Source organism: Astyanax mexicanus, chromosome 16, assembly GCF_023375975.1.
Source record: "Astyanax mexicanus isolate ESR-SI-001 chromosome 16, AstMex3_surface, whole genome shotgun sequence".
Classification (NCBI taxonomy): Eukaryota; Metazoa; Chordata; class Actinopteri; order Characiformes; family Acestrorhamphidae; genus Astyanax; species Astyanax mexicanus.
The window spans coordinates 32,105,054-32,123,865 of record NC_064423.1 but is presented as its reverse complement, the minus strand read 5'-3'; the positions used below and the strand labels follow the sequence as shown (position 1 = coordinate 32,123,865).

Here is an 18,812-nt window from a genome sequence, read left to right as displayed (position 1 = left end):
CTCTTGGTGCAAAAACTCAAGCAGTTCAGCTTGGTTTGATGGCTTGTGATCATCCATCTTCCTCTTGATTATATTCCAGAAATTTCAATTTGGTAAAATCGTAGAAACCTATAATTGTTAAGTGGTCTCCTATTTTTTCAAGAGCTGTATATGGGAAACAATGTTATTAATTCAGTTCTGTTCAATTGAAATGTTATGTCACTGTACTAATACAGGGTTATACAGTACAGCAAAACAGAAGTGAGACAGTAGTGCACAATAAGTACAAATGACAATAAATACAATTTTGAATGTGTAAATGTTTACATAAAGGCAGAATTGTGGTTAAGATGCAAATAATGCTACTATATTAATAATAACACTGTAATGATTATGCAGTTCAGCAAATACATATGGGTGTATATACAGTACCACTCAAGTTTGGTCTTATTCAATGTTTTTCTTTATTGAATTTATTTTCTACATTGTAGATTGATATTAAAGATATAAAAAAACTATTAAGGGACACATATGAAATTGCATAGTAAACAAAAAAAGGGTTTGTCCTCCACATTAATCCCCTGATCTAAACCTGATGAACTGAGATGGTGATTTGAGGTGATTTTGGATGAGCTGGAGTTTCACTTTGTGAAGGAAAAGCAGCAGCTATTGTTCAGCACCTCCAAGAACTCATTCAAGATGCTGAGAAAACTATTCTAGGTGACTCTCCCTCATGAAGAAACTGAGATTAAAATACCAAGAGTGTGCAGATCTGTTTGATTAGCCCACACACACTTTTTAGCTGTACTCCCCCTGACATTAGTCATGCCTCAACACCAGGAGGGTGAAGACTAGCACATGCCTTCTTAGATACACGTGAAGTCAGCCGCCACCTCTTTTCAAATTGCTGAAAGTGCAGCGACTCAGTTCTGATACGTCAACTCACAGAGGTCTCATGACCCCTAGGAGTAATGAGGGGAAAGAGCACCATCTACACACCCAGAGAGAGCAAGGCCAATTGTGCTCTCGAGGCTGTGGCAGCCGATGGCAAGGTGCATGACCGGGATTCGAACCAGCGACCTCCTGATCATAGTGGCATCGCCTTAGTCCGTTGGAACCACTTTAACATCTGTCTGTTCCAGAAAATGACTCCTAACTCCTTCCAAGTGTATTTTCTGGATTGTTCCTTATGTTATTAATGAAAGTCATCAGTAGCTAAACTAATCCAGCTTAAAACAAAAGGCAAAAAAAACTTTAGCTGGTTGCGCTGGACTGAGAAGCCCCACTTCTGTGTAGAAAACCATGTGTCAGTCCGAGTGATCAGGTTTGTACAATGTCTCAGTCTCGCACATTACGGCACTCTGTAGAAATTTTCCCATTCCCCTCTGTAGTTCATTAATTTTCTGTGTTTAGCGACTGACTGAGCATGGACAGCCTTATATCAGGTGTATCTTAGCAATGATGGCAGTTCTATGACATTCTCATTGGTTGTCAGGATTGTTTTACGACCAGGGAAAAACACTGCCTATTTAAGAAATATAATGTACATTTTTAAAATGTACATTTGTACAATGTACATTTTTTAAAAAACTTAAATGATGATATTCTAAGACATTTTGAGAGAAATTAAGGCCTTTTTGTAGAGAAAAAAAGGATTTAGGATCTGTGGACACAGCATACTAAACAGCCTGTTTGAAAACATTTATTATCATTATTATTCCTCAATTATGGGACAATACCTTATTTTATGATACAGTTGTCAACCCTAATAATGAGACAGAGCAGGTCTGAAACAGCATATCATGTGTACATATAAACATTCAGATAACCCGTGTTCAGTTAAAGAACACAGCGCAATGTGTAAGAATAGTACAGGGGTTTCTAGTTAAAATGCAAAGTGCATACAGACTTTACAGAACTGCTGGAGCTCAGTGTGAATATGATGAGTGAACTGGGAGGATCAGAGTGATCAGTAGCAGCCAGTCTGTAAATGAGTACTCAGGATGTGGTTGGTGTTGTTGGTGTGACCAGTTTAACAGCAGGGGAAGAATTACGTATACTGTGAGAACTCTGGGTTACTACCAAGTTCTGCAGTGAATTTTGTATCATTGCTGTCACACAAAAACCCCTGTGTGTCATCAGGGTCGCGGTCCATTACACTATCGCTGCCCCGGCTACTGAATTGGGACACGGCCGGGGAAAAACACCCTTATAAGGAGATAGGGAGCCCAAAAACGGACAGAAAAAAAGAACGGGCAGAAACTAAAGGGGAGGGATGTAAACAAAAGCGCTCGCCAGAGAAGCATTTTATTATTATTATTTTTTTTTTTTCATTATCATTGATTATAGTTCAAACAACCTCACAGGTCAGATGTTTCATGATGTTCTCTTTTTGCCAACCCCTGCTCTAGACCTTCATCATTGGTCAGAGGGTGCTGCCCACAGGACACTGTTGGTGGACTATTCTAAGTGTAGCAGTGACACTGAGGTGTTTAAAATCTCCAGTAGCACTGCTGTATCTGATCCACTCATATCAGCACAACAAACACTAATATATCACCACCACGTCAGGGTCACTGCAGTGCTGAGAATAAATGACCCACCACCCAAATAATACCAGCTCTGTAGAGGTTCTGTGTGCTCCTGAACATTGAAGAACATGGGGAGCAGGGTAAAAGGAGGATAGTAATGTATGCCGTGAAACAGATAAAGCAATATAGAGGTGGTCATAATGTTATGCTCGATTGGTGTATGCAGACACTGTGTAAAACAATTGCTAGTGTATATGTGCATATATGTATACATAAGACAGAGAGATGGAGACTGACCGTAACCGTTGTCGCTGTATGAGGATGGATGCTCCCCCAGTATGGCCTGCCTCTGTCTGCCTTTACCACGTTCTGTAATCAAAGCACATACACGCACGCGAGAGGTTAGAGCGAGGTGTGAACCTGCTATAGAACTGCAGCCACAAACACACATACAAACACACACACACATACACACTTACAATCTAACCTAGATAAAACATGCAATATGTATGCATGCAATCTCATGAAGAGAGGCAGCAAAGGCAAATACAAGACTGACCGAAACAGGCCGAGATTAGCGGTAATAGGAAATGAAATGTCTCTGCATGCCAACAGCGTACGGTTTTCACTTTCACACAGCAAATCCACGGCCTCGGCAGAACTACACTTCATATGTGAACAGAACTGAGACTGAGCCACACTCATACACACTGAGTGTGTGTGAGGAGAGTGTAAGAGTGTCTGCGTGAGAGAAAGAGATAGAGAAGAGAGAGAGAGGGCACAGGCTGTCTAGAGCCCTTTAAATGTCACGGCGGTAGAAAGGCAACTACCCAGAGGGGGGGAGGGGGAGGGCAGTGAAGAAGTGAAAGAGGTGCAGTGCAACAGTAATACAGGATTCTTCTATTAAACTAGATCACACAGCCTACCGTCCCGTCACCCGTACCCTGCACCTTCAAAATGTCAGAGCACAGCTAGCAAAACTACTAAGGTCCATGATCTTACAACTGTTTTTACTTGCTAGAAAAAAACTACTTTCTGTCATCTGTTACATCAGTGGCTTTAGAAGGCACGGACAGAGCAAAGTCTCTCAAACTTGGAGCAATAAAAGTTCTAGTGCTTCTATTGGCTGGTTGCAGTATCATGATAAGTAAACATAAAGTTGATAAGTATTGCCTCCCTCCATTTTTTGCCAGTCACACTGTTCTGTTCTCCTTCAGGCATGCATGCACACACATACACACATTGCAGTTTTACTGCTGCTGAAGTCTTTTACAAAGAATGTGAATTCTCACGTGTTTAATTAATTGTGTATGAATTCATATTTCTCCAACAGCTTTTGGGTGGTATGTAAGTTAGGGTTGTGATTGTTTTTGAATGATAAAAATCAATAATTTATTTTATTTTATTTAAACTAAATATTATGCTTTGTTTAATTGATCATTATACACATGTCTAATTACATAACCTGTACAACTGTAATCAATCTTTAACAATGCATACAGTACTTCACTGGTAGTTACACAGCTACATTATATGGATTGTTAAAGTGTAATTAGACAGTTATTACAGGCACTTGTTATAAAATGGGTCCAAAAAAGCACTTTATATTTGTTTATTTATTTATGTAGTATATGTAATAGTTTTTAAGATTTTTTTGAGGATATGATCACGTCTGTGCAGGTCAAAATTGTTCATGTTCAATTTTAGCCTGGTATTTTCACAAAGTTTTATAAAAAACTATAGGTTCATGTTTATCTATTTTGTTTGTGTTTTAACTTCCCCTGCCTGATGCAATAGTTTGACAAGGCTGTGTTTCAAATCCTACACTACCACACACTATCACACTATACAGTGTTTCAGTACTAGGTACCATTAGAACTGCATTCATTATAGTGTAGTTTGAGAGTTGGGACGCAGCCACAGTAATGTAAAAGTTTACTTTCATATAATATGCGTCATTTTCATTCACAAAATTACTGTGGTGCAGCCAATTAAATCAAGCCCACTGGATATTGAGGGCCTCATGCTTAACTTAAAAACTCACCCACATTTTGCAGAACTACCCTAATTTTGCTTTCATTGCAAATACATCAGTATATTAGTATAAAAGCAAAACAACCAGGAGTCTTGCCCAGGGACTTCTTATTGTATCAGACTAGGATTCAAAGTCCACCTTACTTTACCATAGTTTTACCATAAATAGAATCGAAACCTGATTAGACAAGGTTGAATTTAATGAGGCTGATCAGACTGCAGGAAACCTGTCCTCCTCAAATAAGCTGAAAAATCACAACAGAAGCCAAAAGCCTAAGAAGGCTGATGGAATATTGCTTGTAATTAAGCAAAAATAGGTGTAACAAATAAGAGTTTGATAGAAAATAAGAATTAAAGATGGTTTTCCCTCAGAATGAAGGGTTTGTCGATGCTTACACTCACAAAGGTACAGAAAATGGCAGAGAAAACACTTAAATGAGAACAAGACTCCCGTCTACCCTCTCTTGAAGAAGAAAAGAGAAGAAAACAGCAGGGAAAACAGGACTGAAGGAGACGAGGAGAGGATTGTCTCGCTAAAGTTAGTCAGAAAGGAGAATAAAGTCATTTCCACGGTTAAATTAAGCCTGTTTCTTTCACGGAGGCAGCGAGACAGCGTCTTGTTAGTTGCGATCTCCTGCCTGGTTTTGAGGTTCTGACTGAAGACGATTGTATGATACAGGAGGGGAAAAAGCAGCACGTTGAGGAAGGAAGTTTTCAGCACCGGCGCAACACATCATCCGGCATTACATCACTTCAAAGTCAGGAACCCGCGTAGGAACAAAGTCTTACTCCTGACTGTCAGAAGCAGAGCGGAAGGAGAAAAGAGCAACACGCTCCCTCTCTCCCTCCGTCTCTACCCTTTCTTTCTCTTTCTGTTTAGCTCTGGGGGCCTGCAGGGAGAAGTCATGCAGAGCGATGCTAATTGCTACAAAATGAGCGGTTAGCGGCGGGAACCTGTGGGCACCGCTGGGCTCCATTTTCCACAGGAATCATGGGAAGGTGGGGGAGGATTAGGGCTGAAGGTGACCTTCACACTGTGAATGTTCAGCTCACTCTTATCCTGCTTCTTCTCCACACAGCACTGCTGCTTCAAAAGAGGCCTGTCATCATCCATTACACCAGCAATCCTGTCATCTAACAATCATTTTAATGGGTAATTGTGTAATCAGAGGTCTATAAAAAAGGCCAAACAAGTAAAATGCACTTAACAGTTTTACCAATATTCTTAAAGACTCATGCTGTGTTTCATTTGAACTTGGATGTCACAATTTATAAGTTCTACATTTCAAGTAGAATATTTCAACTGGAACGCTCCGACAAGTCGCACTTTCAATTCGGAAAGTTAGAAAAGCCTCACTAACCCCAAGTTTCCCACCCCATGAATCCAAGATGGATGCACGGCTCACCAACAGTATTAAAAGCAGTAAATACATTTTACAGCTTATTATCAATTCTATATATTTGTCTCATAAAATCAGTTGCACAACAGTACTGTCCAACTCTGAAACATTGGATTTTAATGCTGCGTGGATGACTAAAATACTAAAAATGCACTGTAAACAACTGGAATCATAAACATTGTTACTGTACTATATTATCAATGATCAGTTGGTTTTATATATATATATATATATATATATATATATATATATATATATATATATATATATATGTTATAATGCTCTATATAATTCCAGTAATATGATTGTTAAGTCAGTTGTTAAGTCAGTTTCCTAACTGGAAATGTAAGTGACTACGATAGACTTCAGCTAAATTCCTAGATTAACTCCTAAATGAATTTAACCCCTTAAACACTTTACTAATTGTGAAGCACAGTGGTAGCAACAGCCTTTTCTGGGGCTATTTTGCTGTCATTTGAACTGCTAAATTGGATACAACTGAATCGAACGACCATTAGTGTATTTTGTAAGATTTTTATATGCAAACTACTAAATTCAGATTGCTGATTAATGTGAAGATGGTAAAATTGACTGTTCATTAATAGGAGGGAGAACAGGAATAGGAATAGTAGTTCTTCACCGCAGGTTAACCCTATTGATTAGATTAGAGCCACCGCAATATCAATATCAATATTTGTACCACTTCTGTTCATTAGCATTATTAAGGTTGATATTAATCTTGTTAGCCTTGTTCATACTCTCATAAACTCCACAGAATCACTGGTGGTTCCAGGCTTGTTTTCTTACTTCAGTTTGCTTTTCTTTGAATGTAGGTACTGATTAGTAATCATGGTTTATTAAGGGGTAAATGGTACCTAGATTTTTTAGGCTACCCAGAAAGCAAGACTGACACTGAGCTTTCCAGATCATCCAGTTCACTCTGAGCTTCAGCTGTAGACTAAGTCTCGACTTTGAAAGTAGGAACTGTATTGTGTGATTTTGAGGTAAATTTTATATTTTGTAGTTTGTTTTTTATTAATGTTGTATATTTAGTATGTCTGGTTAGAAAAACAGATTTCCTCTTTGGGTAAAAAAAGGGAACTAAACTTTAATTTAGATAATGTTACTCTGCTTACTGTCTCACTTTCATTATTCAATATTTCATTCAATATTTCACTTTCATGGTCAGACAGAGCCTGCTGAGCCCCGCTCATCTCCCGTCGTACAAAATGTTGTTGTTTGACAGTAACACATCCTGTTTCTCAAGGGCTCATTTAACAACTGGGCTATTGGACTCTTCAATAGTGTTATGAAATCTGTTATTGCTGTGTTAAATTGGCCTGGGCCACGAATTTACTGGGGAAAAAAAAGAAGCTGTCTGTTCAGCAGCAGTCACTTAGGGTCCTATTTTAGCACATTATAGCGCACCGGTCAATTGCTGATCGTGCAGCTGGATTTAGGGTGTGTCTGTGTGTTTTTAGTATCGTGAGGGCGCAAAAAACACGCCTTGCGTGTACTCATTATTTTATCTAATCATGGGTGTGTTTTGGGTGTAACGTGAAATAAACCAGTGTGCCAGTGTGCTAGTTGTCATTCCTTTTAAGAGCCAGATGAGCTCTGACTTTGGCACGTTCGTATCTTAACAGTGTAGCGCTTTTTAATGCTATTTTAATGGCATGGGTGTGAAAAGGTGTGAAAATAGACTGCTGAAGGGGTGTAAGATAGCATTGAATATTGTGGCGCGCCTTGTGCAGGATGTACCATAGGGCCCCATATCTGAATCATTATTGTCTAAGTGCTTATAAATGGACTGCAGTATTTAAAAACTATGATGACCTTTCCAAATAAGGACAAAAATATAAAATGATGGCCTCCTCGGCCTCCTTGATTCTACAATTGATTTGGAAGATTGGACAACTATATGCGTGCATCCCATGCATGAGTTAGCTAATAATGCAGATTGGGAAAGGCCATTCAAAATACTAAACTGTCTTTTTCACACCAGAATCTAGGAATAGGATGAATCCAAAACTGTCTAAATATTGTAATAAATGTCATTCAGTGATTGGATCCTTATATCACAGAATTTTTAAATGGTTTTCTTAATCTAGATACCAAGATCTGCTTGTTAGATATCAAACATGGATTACCAAAGGGTTTCCCATACACAGAGTTACTGTTTATTCTTTTGTATTGTGTTAAAAAGTGCATTTTGAGTCTCTGGATAACAGACAAGGTTCCATCAGTAAATAAATGGCAATCTGTAACAAGCATTATTTCTTTTTGAAGCCTTCTCCTCTGCTGTAAAAGACAAACCTTATTTATTTCATTAAAATATGGGACCCATACTTGGTCTATTTAGGTAATGAGAAAGCATGTAAGTTGATCTCTGGACTTAAAAATCTGGCCTGGAAGTATGCTGGGTTGACTTAAAAGACGTTACTTATGTGAGATCTTTGAGGTTTTGGGATTGTTTGAAACTGTATACTGTGTTAAAACGCACAAAATACTCCCCCCCCCCCCCTCACCCTTGATTTCTGTTTAGTTGATAAGTAAAAAAAAAAGTCCTTTCTGTTGATTATATATTGCTATGGCTAATTCTTGAAATACAAATATTTGTCAAAAAAAAATAAAAAATACAGCCTCCTGTATGTTTTAAATGTATGTTCTGTGTCTATTTAATACATGGTTCACTGATTGTTGATGTCATGCTCTAAAAAAAAGGGGGAGAAAAACAGTACCATTACAGCTGTGGGTTTAAAGATGCGCTCAGTTCAAATAAGAAGGAATGAAACCAAACCTGGAAGAATCTGTCTGCTACATGTGAGGATAAAAACACTCAGAATACTTGAATTTGTGATGTCAGATACAAGGCTGGAAGAGTTATCTGCTCACTTTGGTGTTTATAGATCACTAAAATAGGACCCCTTGAGTTTAAACAGTTTATAAGTTTGTATTTAATTGTTTTTGGTTGCAAAAGAAAAGTAATCCTGGATGCAGGTATAGAAGATATGTAAAAGCAAAAATATTATGCATTTTTTTTTACAGAATGAAATATTGTATACAGCCCAGGCCTATTTTACATACTGCATCATGTTTTTTTTTTTTCATTTTAAAATGCAAATTGAGTTTATCCTGACATGAGCTCTTTAATTTCTGTGGCTTTGACGAGACAGAATCTATTATTTACACGTCTCTAAGAAGGGCTTCTTATGAGCCTTCATGACATCTCTAATATTACAAAGTGCTGAGTGAAATAACCAGCGAGAAAAAATATAGATACAAATAGAAATAGAGAGAGAGAGGGAGAGAGAGAGAGAGAGAGAGAGAGAGAGGAGGAAATGACTACCTTTCTTTTCACTCCTGGCACGTCCATTAATATTCTTTTATTTATTTCTGTAGCTCAGGATTCAATTAGCATTCAAATTCCAGCACGGCGTCTTCTGCCAAACACGTGACCCTTCACCTTGATAACAAAACAATAGGGGCTGAAAGTGTGCACCTACAGCAGCACTGAGAGAGCTGTGCCACGGACAAAGCCAAGCAGACCTTCAAATCCCATATAGAAGACGGCGATCGATTGCTAAGCAGCGTCGGCTCTCTGGTGATAACACTCTGTTTACCCTCTATTTGCGGGGAAAGGATGGAGGGGGGGCGCGGCGGCAGCTGCAGCAGTGCTGCGGTGATCTGGCCGATCCATAAGCTGGTTAATCACACGCTCTTGTGCCCCCTTGACACATCCCCACTCTCCCCAAGAACGCCTCAGCCCCCTCCTCTCACCATCCTTCCTGAATTAATGCAATCGCAGGCCATCTTTCTCTTTTCTAGAAGGTCATTCTTGTGTGTTATGGCATTCGAGCCGTGCAACTGGATCACTGTGGGTCAGATTGTTAATAACTGCTAAGTAGCTGAATGATCTTCAGTGAGACGAGCGTTCTGTTTTTCTGCGCTCACTCTCTCTATTATACTGTATCTACTACATGCAATTCACACAGGACTGAACTGAAGGTACAAAAGACCTCAGTGTTTAATCAATGGCGTATGAAGGTATTCAAGGTGTGTTACGTGTACAGGCCTGCTAACACACTCCTCTTTTACAGAAGCCCTCAAAAGGAAGAAACGAGGTCATTCAAAGCAATCAATGAAATCTCAGTCAAAGTCGGGTGAACTGAACAGAAAAAAAGAACAGAACAGAACATCTTTACAACAACCTTCAGTATTCTTCAGAACTCAAAGTAAAAAAAAAAAAGTTAAAATAAAGAGTTCATTGCTTTACCTATTCTACAACTACATCTACATCTACTACAGTGGGTTTGGGGTCAATGCCCTATTTAAACACCCTACTGTTCCCTACTTTTAACTAGTCTAACTAGCTGATGGTTCAGCTGAGGTTATACGTTGAGAATTCTGCAGTAGTCCTCCTTCCTCATTATTCCATCCAACTTGGACCATGATGCTACCACCACCATGCTTAATAACAGTACTATACAGTGATCATGTCAACGTTTGCTGATATAAAGATTTCCTTGATTTTTAAGTGACAGCACACATATGGACACAGAAACAAAATACAAATGACATGAACAACTAAAGCATGGTGAAAGTGACAGGGTGATTAGGATTGCTGAGGGGTCGTGCATTATTAATAGGCAATAAAAGTCAGGGACCACCCTTTATCACATTTATTCATTTATTTCAGTCAAAAGAGTCATTTTGTGAATTCAGGCCATAGACTGCCTTTGCAATACATATCTCTCTTATAAGTGGAACAATGACTGAAAAGAACTGAATTAATAGTGGAGGAAATTATGTTGTGGGTTGCCAAAACATCCTTACATGTGGACAAGGTAGATACTGAATTTATAAGACTATACGGGAATGGGGCATCTTCAGGCATGTCTCTTCTTATCTTTTTTCCTAACTTATTAACTATCTTGTTTAGCACCAAGTCAAACTAATATTTACTATACAGACAAGAGTATTGGGACACCTGCTGATTCATCGTTTCTTCCAACATCAATGATATTGTAAAAGAGTTTTCATTTAGTAACTTTTTTAGTTACATGTTTGCTCTGTGGATGTGATTGCATTCAGGGCAAGAGCCACACCCACCTCACCCCTCAACTCCTCATCAGTCCAGAGAACACAGTTCCACTTCTCCATAGCATTAGGCATGGTGCCAATAGGTTAATGTTTATTCGTTCCAGATTCTACTGGCAATACTTCTCTACAGGGACTATATGAGCTGTATATATGCATTTTTACATCTGTGTCAGCAATGCGTGCAACTTGAATTAGTGAATGCATTCATTATTTATAATTTTATTTCTAACTTTTATCCAGTTTTCACCCCAATTTACAAGGCCCAGCACCCAACCCACTCATTAGGACTCCCTATTACTAGTAATGCCCCACCACCTGGAGGGTGAAAACTAACACATGTTAGTTCCTCCGAAACATGTGAAGTCTGCTGATGCTGTTGCAGCATTGCCGAGTAGCATCGCAGCATGCTCAGAGGAAAGCGCAGCGACTCGGTTCTGATACATCAGCTCACAGACGCCTTGTGCTGATCAACATCACCCTTTAGAGTAATGTGGGGAGAGAGCGCCATCTACCCACCCAGGGAGAGCAAGCTACATGAACAGGATTCGAACCGGTGATCTCCTGATAGTGGCAGTGCTTAGCCCACTGGACCATTTTTTAATGAATGCATTCATTAAAAGGGGTGTCCACAAACATTTGGCCATGTACTGGACATGCACAGGGCCGGCGCTAGCAATTTGTGGTGCCCCTAAAATAAACAATAATTCAGCATGTCAAATTCTGGTTTATTTTACCATTACTCTGAAATGCTACAGCAATACCACTTGATACTTATGTCATCAATAGTATGAAAATGTTTCAAGGATTTAATGATGTCATTTGGTAACTCCAAATTCTGGTTAAGACAAAAGCGATTTAACATTTTTCAAGGTTACTCGAAATTGCTACAGCAATATTACTTGAGATATATACCACGAATACATGAGAATGTGATTATTATTATTATTATTATTGAGCTGTTTTCTTTTTTGAGAACTTCTCTTTTCTATTTTTAGAGTGCGAGCAGCTTCTTCCCCAGCTCCACTGTGCACATGGCTACCGTAAAACGTGTTAGATGTTCACACTTACAATCTTTTTCTTAAGCAAATATGTTACTTTTGTATTGCTTATATAAATTAACATGCTTTATTTAAATATGCTGTTATTAGGATTACTATTATTATGATATTATGATTTTTGTTCCCCCACTTGGTGCCCTACACTGGCACTGAACATACACTTAATGACTCTTATTAAAGGTGGTCTCTGGCTTTTGCAAAGTGTTGTAATTACATACATAAAAACAAACAAAACACACACACACTCACACTCACACACAACAGTCTCTTACCTCTTCTGACCAGAAAGGGTTTGGTGTAGTCCCAACTGTCGTTGTCGTTTCTGATGACGTTGAGGCGTGAGGGCTAGAATGAGGGAGGGAGAGAGAGAGCACAGCGGCGCTGCATGTGTGTTAGGCTCCACCGGTGGGTGTGTGTACGTGTGTGTGACCGTGTGTAAGTGTGTGCAAGTGTGTAAATGTGTGAGTGTGTGAGCGCTGCAGATTTACCCGAGCGTATTCGATTTTCAGTGTGCAGCAGCCGGCGTATATGTCGGCTCCGTTGAGGGCCGCTTTGGCCTTCTGGGCGTTCTGGACCGTTTCGAACGTGGATGGCAGTCGGTCAAGGGAAAACCACAGCGAGTGAAATGAACAGAGAACAGCATCACCTTACGCTTTTCTGACTGAACTTTAGGAATGAGCAGACAGGCTAGAAAACAACCAAAAATATACAGCTCTGGAAAAAAGACCACTTCCGTTTCTGAATCAGTTTCTCTGATTTTGCTATTTAAGTATATATTTGAGTAAAATTAACATTATTGTTTTATTCTATAAACCATAGACAACATTTCTCCCAAATTCCAAATAAAAATATTACAATTTAGAGCATTTATTTGTAGAAAATGAGAAATGGCTGAAATAACAAAAAAGGTACAAAGCTTTCAGACCTCAAATAATGCAAAGAAAACAAGTTCATATTCATAAAGTTTTCAAGAGTTCAGAAATCAATACTTTGTGAATTAACCCTGGTTTTTAATCACAGTTTTTATTCATCTTGGAATGTTCTCCTCCACCAGTCTTACACACTGCTTTTGGATAACTTTATGCCACTCCTAGTGAAAAAAAATCAAGCAGTTCAGCTTTGGTTTGATGGCTTGTGATCTTTATCTTGATTATATTCCAGAGGTTTTAAAATTGGTAAAATTAAAGAAACTCATCATTTTTTAGATGGTCTAATTTTTTTCAAGAGCTATATAATTATTAATCTTGCCTAAAACAACAGTGTTCATTTAATTCAAATTCTATTTTTATTCATTTTATTCTATTCTATAAATAGCAAAATCAGAGAAACTGATTCAGAAACTGAAGTGGTTTCTTATTTTTTTCCAGAGCTGTACTTTTTAAAAATTGACGTGCATTTTTCTTTTGGTGGACTCAAAGTGAAAGGGCTAAACACAGGGTGGATCATGCTTCCACAGAGATGCTCAGCATAGCAACTGACAACATAGGTCACACAGCAACCAACCAGTCAAGGTCAAAGTCAAGGGCGGCCGTTCACCAACCACACAAGCCCATATGCCATATGCAAGCCTCTATTCATAGAAGCACATTAGCGGATATGGAGCCAGTGGCAGGTGGCCACATGTGCTGGGGGTCTTCCTGGTCTCTACCAGGTTTTCAGGTTGTGAAACTACAGGAGCACTAATTGGAGAACTCTGTTCAAATATTATATAACTATACATGGTTATGCCAAAAGTCATGGGAGATCAGTATGTAAACAGAAGTTGAGGTGTTACCTCAGGGTACAGTTTGGGAACACCCAAAGATCTATTAGTTGTGAGGTGTTATCTTGTGAATAAGGTTGAACACTTGCCACAGTGCTCATGGCAATTCAACATAAATAATTATAGAGTTAGAATGAGGTCTGATAATGGCTAATAGCTGGATGTAAGATTTCATTTCTGAAGTTCTGCATTTAACATCCCTGACACTCCTAAACAGTGTGGTAAGGCTTTTTAATTATCCATGTATCCCATCTCAGAGATTATATCTCTATTCATATTTATTTTAAGTTAAGTTGTAAAAAGTAGCTTAATTACATTAAAAATGAATACATATTTTTACCAAGAAGACCTTACATATTTATGATTAACTCATTTTTTGTAATTTCTATTTAGGAACATTATTTACATTTTCAATTAGATTTTTGTAAATGATGCACTTTAAATCTATTATTTGGGTAAAACTGGAAATAAATAAACCATAATAATAATTACTTTATTCATGAGACTATTTTGAAGTATTTTATAAGAATAAATGTGCATGTCCCATAACAAATATGATATTCAGCCAAAAGATATTATAAGAATGAGATGTCCCTAGTACAATAATAAGCCTTCCCTGGATGCTTCTCACAGCACGTCTGGACTTTAATCATAATTTGTAATGAGCTTAATGACTGCCAAACTTCATTATCTAACCTGTTCATTGCTATTTGCTCAGTAGAATGAGCATTCGTTCTGAAGTGCTCTGAGACTGTCCTATCCTCTTAAATATAAACTTGCTACAAAGGATGGAAGAGCCATATTATAAAACAGCTGTGAGTGACAGGAACCTTTAAACTAGTCAAGAACTTGGTTACGACTACAATCCGGATGGGGAAGAAGGGAGGGCAGCATAGCTTTTATATAATAGAATTAATAGAATTAATTGTTTTAATAAACATATTTTAAACACGTTAATGTTTTAATTTGCATTTTTATCCCCCATCAATTGAAGGCGAATATTTAATTTACATTTAATAAAATTTAAATTTTAGTAAAATGCTTCCTCTTCTACTTATCGTCGCTGTCCAATGAAAAACACTCATCTCCAAAACAGCAACTTTACAGGAGAGAGAAAAAACCTTGTAAACTTTCAATGGAAGTCAATGCAAAAACAGTTTATTTTAGGTCATTTTGTAGAATTTCTATTGGTCCGTTCATCAAGAAATTTTGGCACAGTGTAAGGGACAGTTTGTCTGTTCAAGCTATGTAGTAAACTAAAAATCATCAAAAATGGAGATAAGTGCCTTTCATAGGACAGCCACGTTATACATGTGCTTTTAAAAACTTGAATATCATTAAAAAATAACTTTTTTTTTCAGTAAGCCTTTCATAGTTGATGATTATTGTTTACAGTCAATAAAAATAAAAATCAGTGTCTCAGCAAATTTGAACATCAAATAAGACCAATTGGTACTTTTGGCAGTGTGCCAAGTCCTGCTGGAAAATGAAATTTATATCTTCATAAAAGTCATCAGCAGAGGGAAAAACACGGCACTGACTTTGGACTTGATATAACACAGTGGATCAACATCAGCAGATGACATGTCTCTCCAAACTATCTAAACTGCATGCTTCCCTCTGCTGACAACATTTTTGAAGATGCTGATTTCATTTTCTAGCAGGATTTGGCACACTGCCCACATTGCCAAAAGTACCAATTGGTCTTATACAATATTCAAATTTTCTGAGACACTGATTTTAAAGTAAATTACTGAAATAAAGTAATTTTTTAAAGATTTTTTATGATTTGAATTTTTATGATTTTTTTATGATGAGACAGAAATTAATAATATTAATATAATTACCTCATGCTTTTTCTTATTGGCGTTGATAACTGTGTCTTCTACAGGGTGATGTTTAGATTTGACCAACTGATAAAAGTGTCCAAATTAGGACAAAGTCACACAATGCCTTCCTGAAAGCTGTTTTGATGAGTAACCTACTTGCGGGAAAAATGAGAGACAGAGAAACGGCTTGTTCCTCCTCAGCGTTTCTACTCAGATTTATCTCTCTGTGGAGGAGGCCCATCTCGTCAATGTCATGCTTCAGTGTGTGTTGCCCTGGATACATCTATATTTGATGAGGGCCCTCAAACGCTGGAGAGGTCCTCGTGCTGATCTAGCTACAGAAACAGCCAGTGGAGGAGTAATGTGTGTGTGTATGTGGGTGGAGTGGATGTGTGTGTGTGTAGGTGTGTGTGGGTGGAGTGGATGTGTGTGTGTGTGTAAGAGCACGTGTCTATGTCAGTCCGGTAGTGTGTGTGTAGGCTGGAGGTTGAACACATCCACATTTGCAGTGTGAGCGACTGCATGGAAAGGTGCCTTTGTGTGTATTCCTGCCCTGCCAAACTGCCTGTTGTGCAACAGTGTTAAGTCACAATCACCCTCACACACACAGACACACACACACACACACTGCAGCCCTGTCTCAGCAGTAAATGCTCCAGTAAGGATATTCCACCATGGCCTGGATTCCGTTGCGCTTGAAGATGACGATCCGCAGCACATTGCCGATGGGGTTACACACTGTGTATAAAACATCCTGCAACATTAAACAGACAAGAGAAAAGAGTCATCACACACACGCTTCAGTCTTAAGTGAAGCGCAATATACACATTTAATTATAACAAGAGTTGGAGATTAATAATAATTCAACACTATGGGTATACAAATGCTGTAGTGTGTTCAATTGAAGAAACTGATTCAAATGATCAAATAAAAGAAATAAAACATTTTTTATTGTCTATATTTTACTCCTGCATAATACTCTATATGGACCAAAGTACTGGGACTAGAGCTGAGCGATATTGTAAAAAAATTAATCTCGATATTCTTCAAATATATAAGCGACTCTCGATTACGATTGCGATTTTTATTATTTTATATATTTATGATGTGATTTTTTTTATTTGTAAACAAACAGCACCCTTTAAAGTAATGTGCCAACTATTGTTTTCTTTACATTTTTGAATACATGAACACTTTACGATTAATTACCTTTTTTTACAGTAATCAGCCCACTTCAACCTTACAAGCAGCTTATATATTAAACACAGTGTAAACACATAACAAATAATTATATTTCAGTTAAGGAACAGTGTAATATAAATGAAATGCCTGCCACATAAATGTTCTTTACAGGTTTCTGACAGAAGCAAATGTCTATCTACTGAGATTCACTCTGGCAGCTTCTATATGTAAAGATTTACAATACCCATTATCCGATTTAAATATTTAAAAACACATTAAAATAGTAATTTAATTGATTGACTGATTGATCTCTCAGTCATAATTAGGACACTTGGTCACTCATTGCTGTAAAGATTTGATTGCGGTCAGCAACAAGTGTGTTAGTGAGGTCAGGATCTTAAATGATCAAAATTACATTGTCAATAGAATAGGACTCTATGGAGCTGACCGCACCACATGAACATGTTGGCATCATGCCTAATGCCAGGCAAGGGCTAGATAGAGGGGTATAAAGCCCCCCAGCACTAAGCTGTAAAGCAGTGGAACTCTGAAATGACTGTGATGGTGCTTTACCCAATACTTTGGGGATAAACTGGAGAGTTGTGGATGAGGTGGGATTAACACCAGTAGATGACATGTCTCTCCAAACCAATCCTGATTGTGTGAACTTCACACTAGACAATCCTATTCAAGGATTCAAGGAGACTTTATTGTCAGTCGCATCACATGTGGTACATGAGGTGGAATGAAACTGTGATCTCATGGTCCAGTTTACACCCAAGAGCAGTTGTTAAAATAGGTAAATATAGATACAATAAAATAAAATAATAAGAAGAACACAATAAAAATAGAATAGAACAAAATAGATATCAAGATAAATACACATAAATAGGAACCTAAAGCAGTTTGGACTGTGTGTCTCTCCACTCTTCCTCCAGACTCTGCTCCCTTGATTTACAAATGAAATGTAAAATTTACTGATGATCAGTGACGGTTTAGAGAGTCATGTCATCTGCTGGTGTTGATCCACTGTGTTTTATTATCAAGTCTAAAGTCAGTGCAGTTTCTCCTAGAAAATCTTACAGCACTTCATGCTTCCCTCTGCTGACAACTTTTATGGAGATGCTGATTTCATTTTCCAGCAGGACTTGGCACACTGCCCAGACTGCCAAAAGTAACAATTGGTCTCATATAATATTCTAATTTTCTGAGACACTGATTAGGTTGTCATTGGCTGTAAGCCATAATCAACAACAATAAAAGAAATAAATGTTTAAAATATATCACTGTGTGTAATACATGTAAATATGATATGAATTTTACATTTCGAACAGAATTACTGAAATAAATAGACTTTCCAAATATATTCTATTTTTTTGAGATGCACTAGTATATAGGGCTGAGTACATCAATCTCCCAAAATGTATGGTAATATTATATAAAATGTATATGTTAACTTACTAATAAAAGAACATTCTATTTCTTTCTAATACTGACCCAAGATGATGTAATCCCACTGTACACTTTTATCAGATATACAAATAAATTGCCATATGACAACATATTGCCATAAGTACACAATTCCCATCTCAGTGCAGCCCTAATATTCACTAATTATATCATGTCTGATGCAGAACTCCCCTTCCCACCATCCACCTACCTATACAGCTTAGTCAGAGAGCAACATCACAGCCCGGAAGGAAAATCATTGTGATTTCAGACTGACGTGTAAATCGCTACTACGATTTAAAGTGCAGAATGCTGTGGGAAGTAGCTCATCAGCTTGTTAATCAAGCCGGGCGCTGTTCGAAAACTCAGATCTATACCTCCAATCAGGGCTCGCTGTGCTCTCCTGAAAAGGTCCATGCCACTTAACATAGCAGCACTGCAGGCGTGGAGGGTCTTTCAAGGCCCATTAGCTGGAGTCCGGCCC

The 18,812-nt window shown here is 38.0% G+C and overlaps 1 protein-coding gene across 2 annotated transcripts in view; it reads right to left on the bottom strand.

Moving 5' to 3' along the window:
* The window catches only part of LOC103037955 (heterogeneous nuclear ribonucleoprotein L-like), a 108,771-nt gene that overhangs the window by 16,588 nt on the left and 73,371 nt on the right, over positions 1–18,812 (bottom strand). For both annotated transcript variants that reach the window (XM_049465527.1, XM_049465528.1), the window contains exons 4-7: positions 16,365–16,450; positions 12,594–12,690; positions 12,378–12,450; positions 2,808–2,879 (exon numbers count right to left, since the gene is read on the bottom strand). In XM_049465527.1, the coding sequence (XP_049321484.1) occupies positions 2,808–2,879; positions 12,378–12,450; positions 12,594–12,690; positions 16,365–16,450 (328 nt within the window). The remainder of the gene's footprint in view (positions 1–2,807; positions 2,880–12,377; positions 12,451–12,593; positions 12,691–16,364; positions 16,451–18,812) is intronic.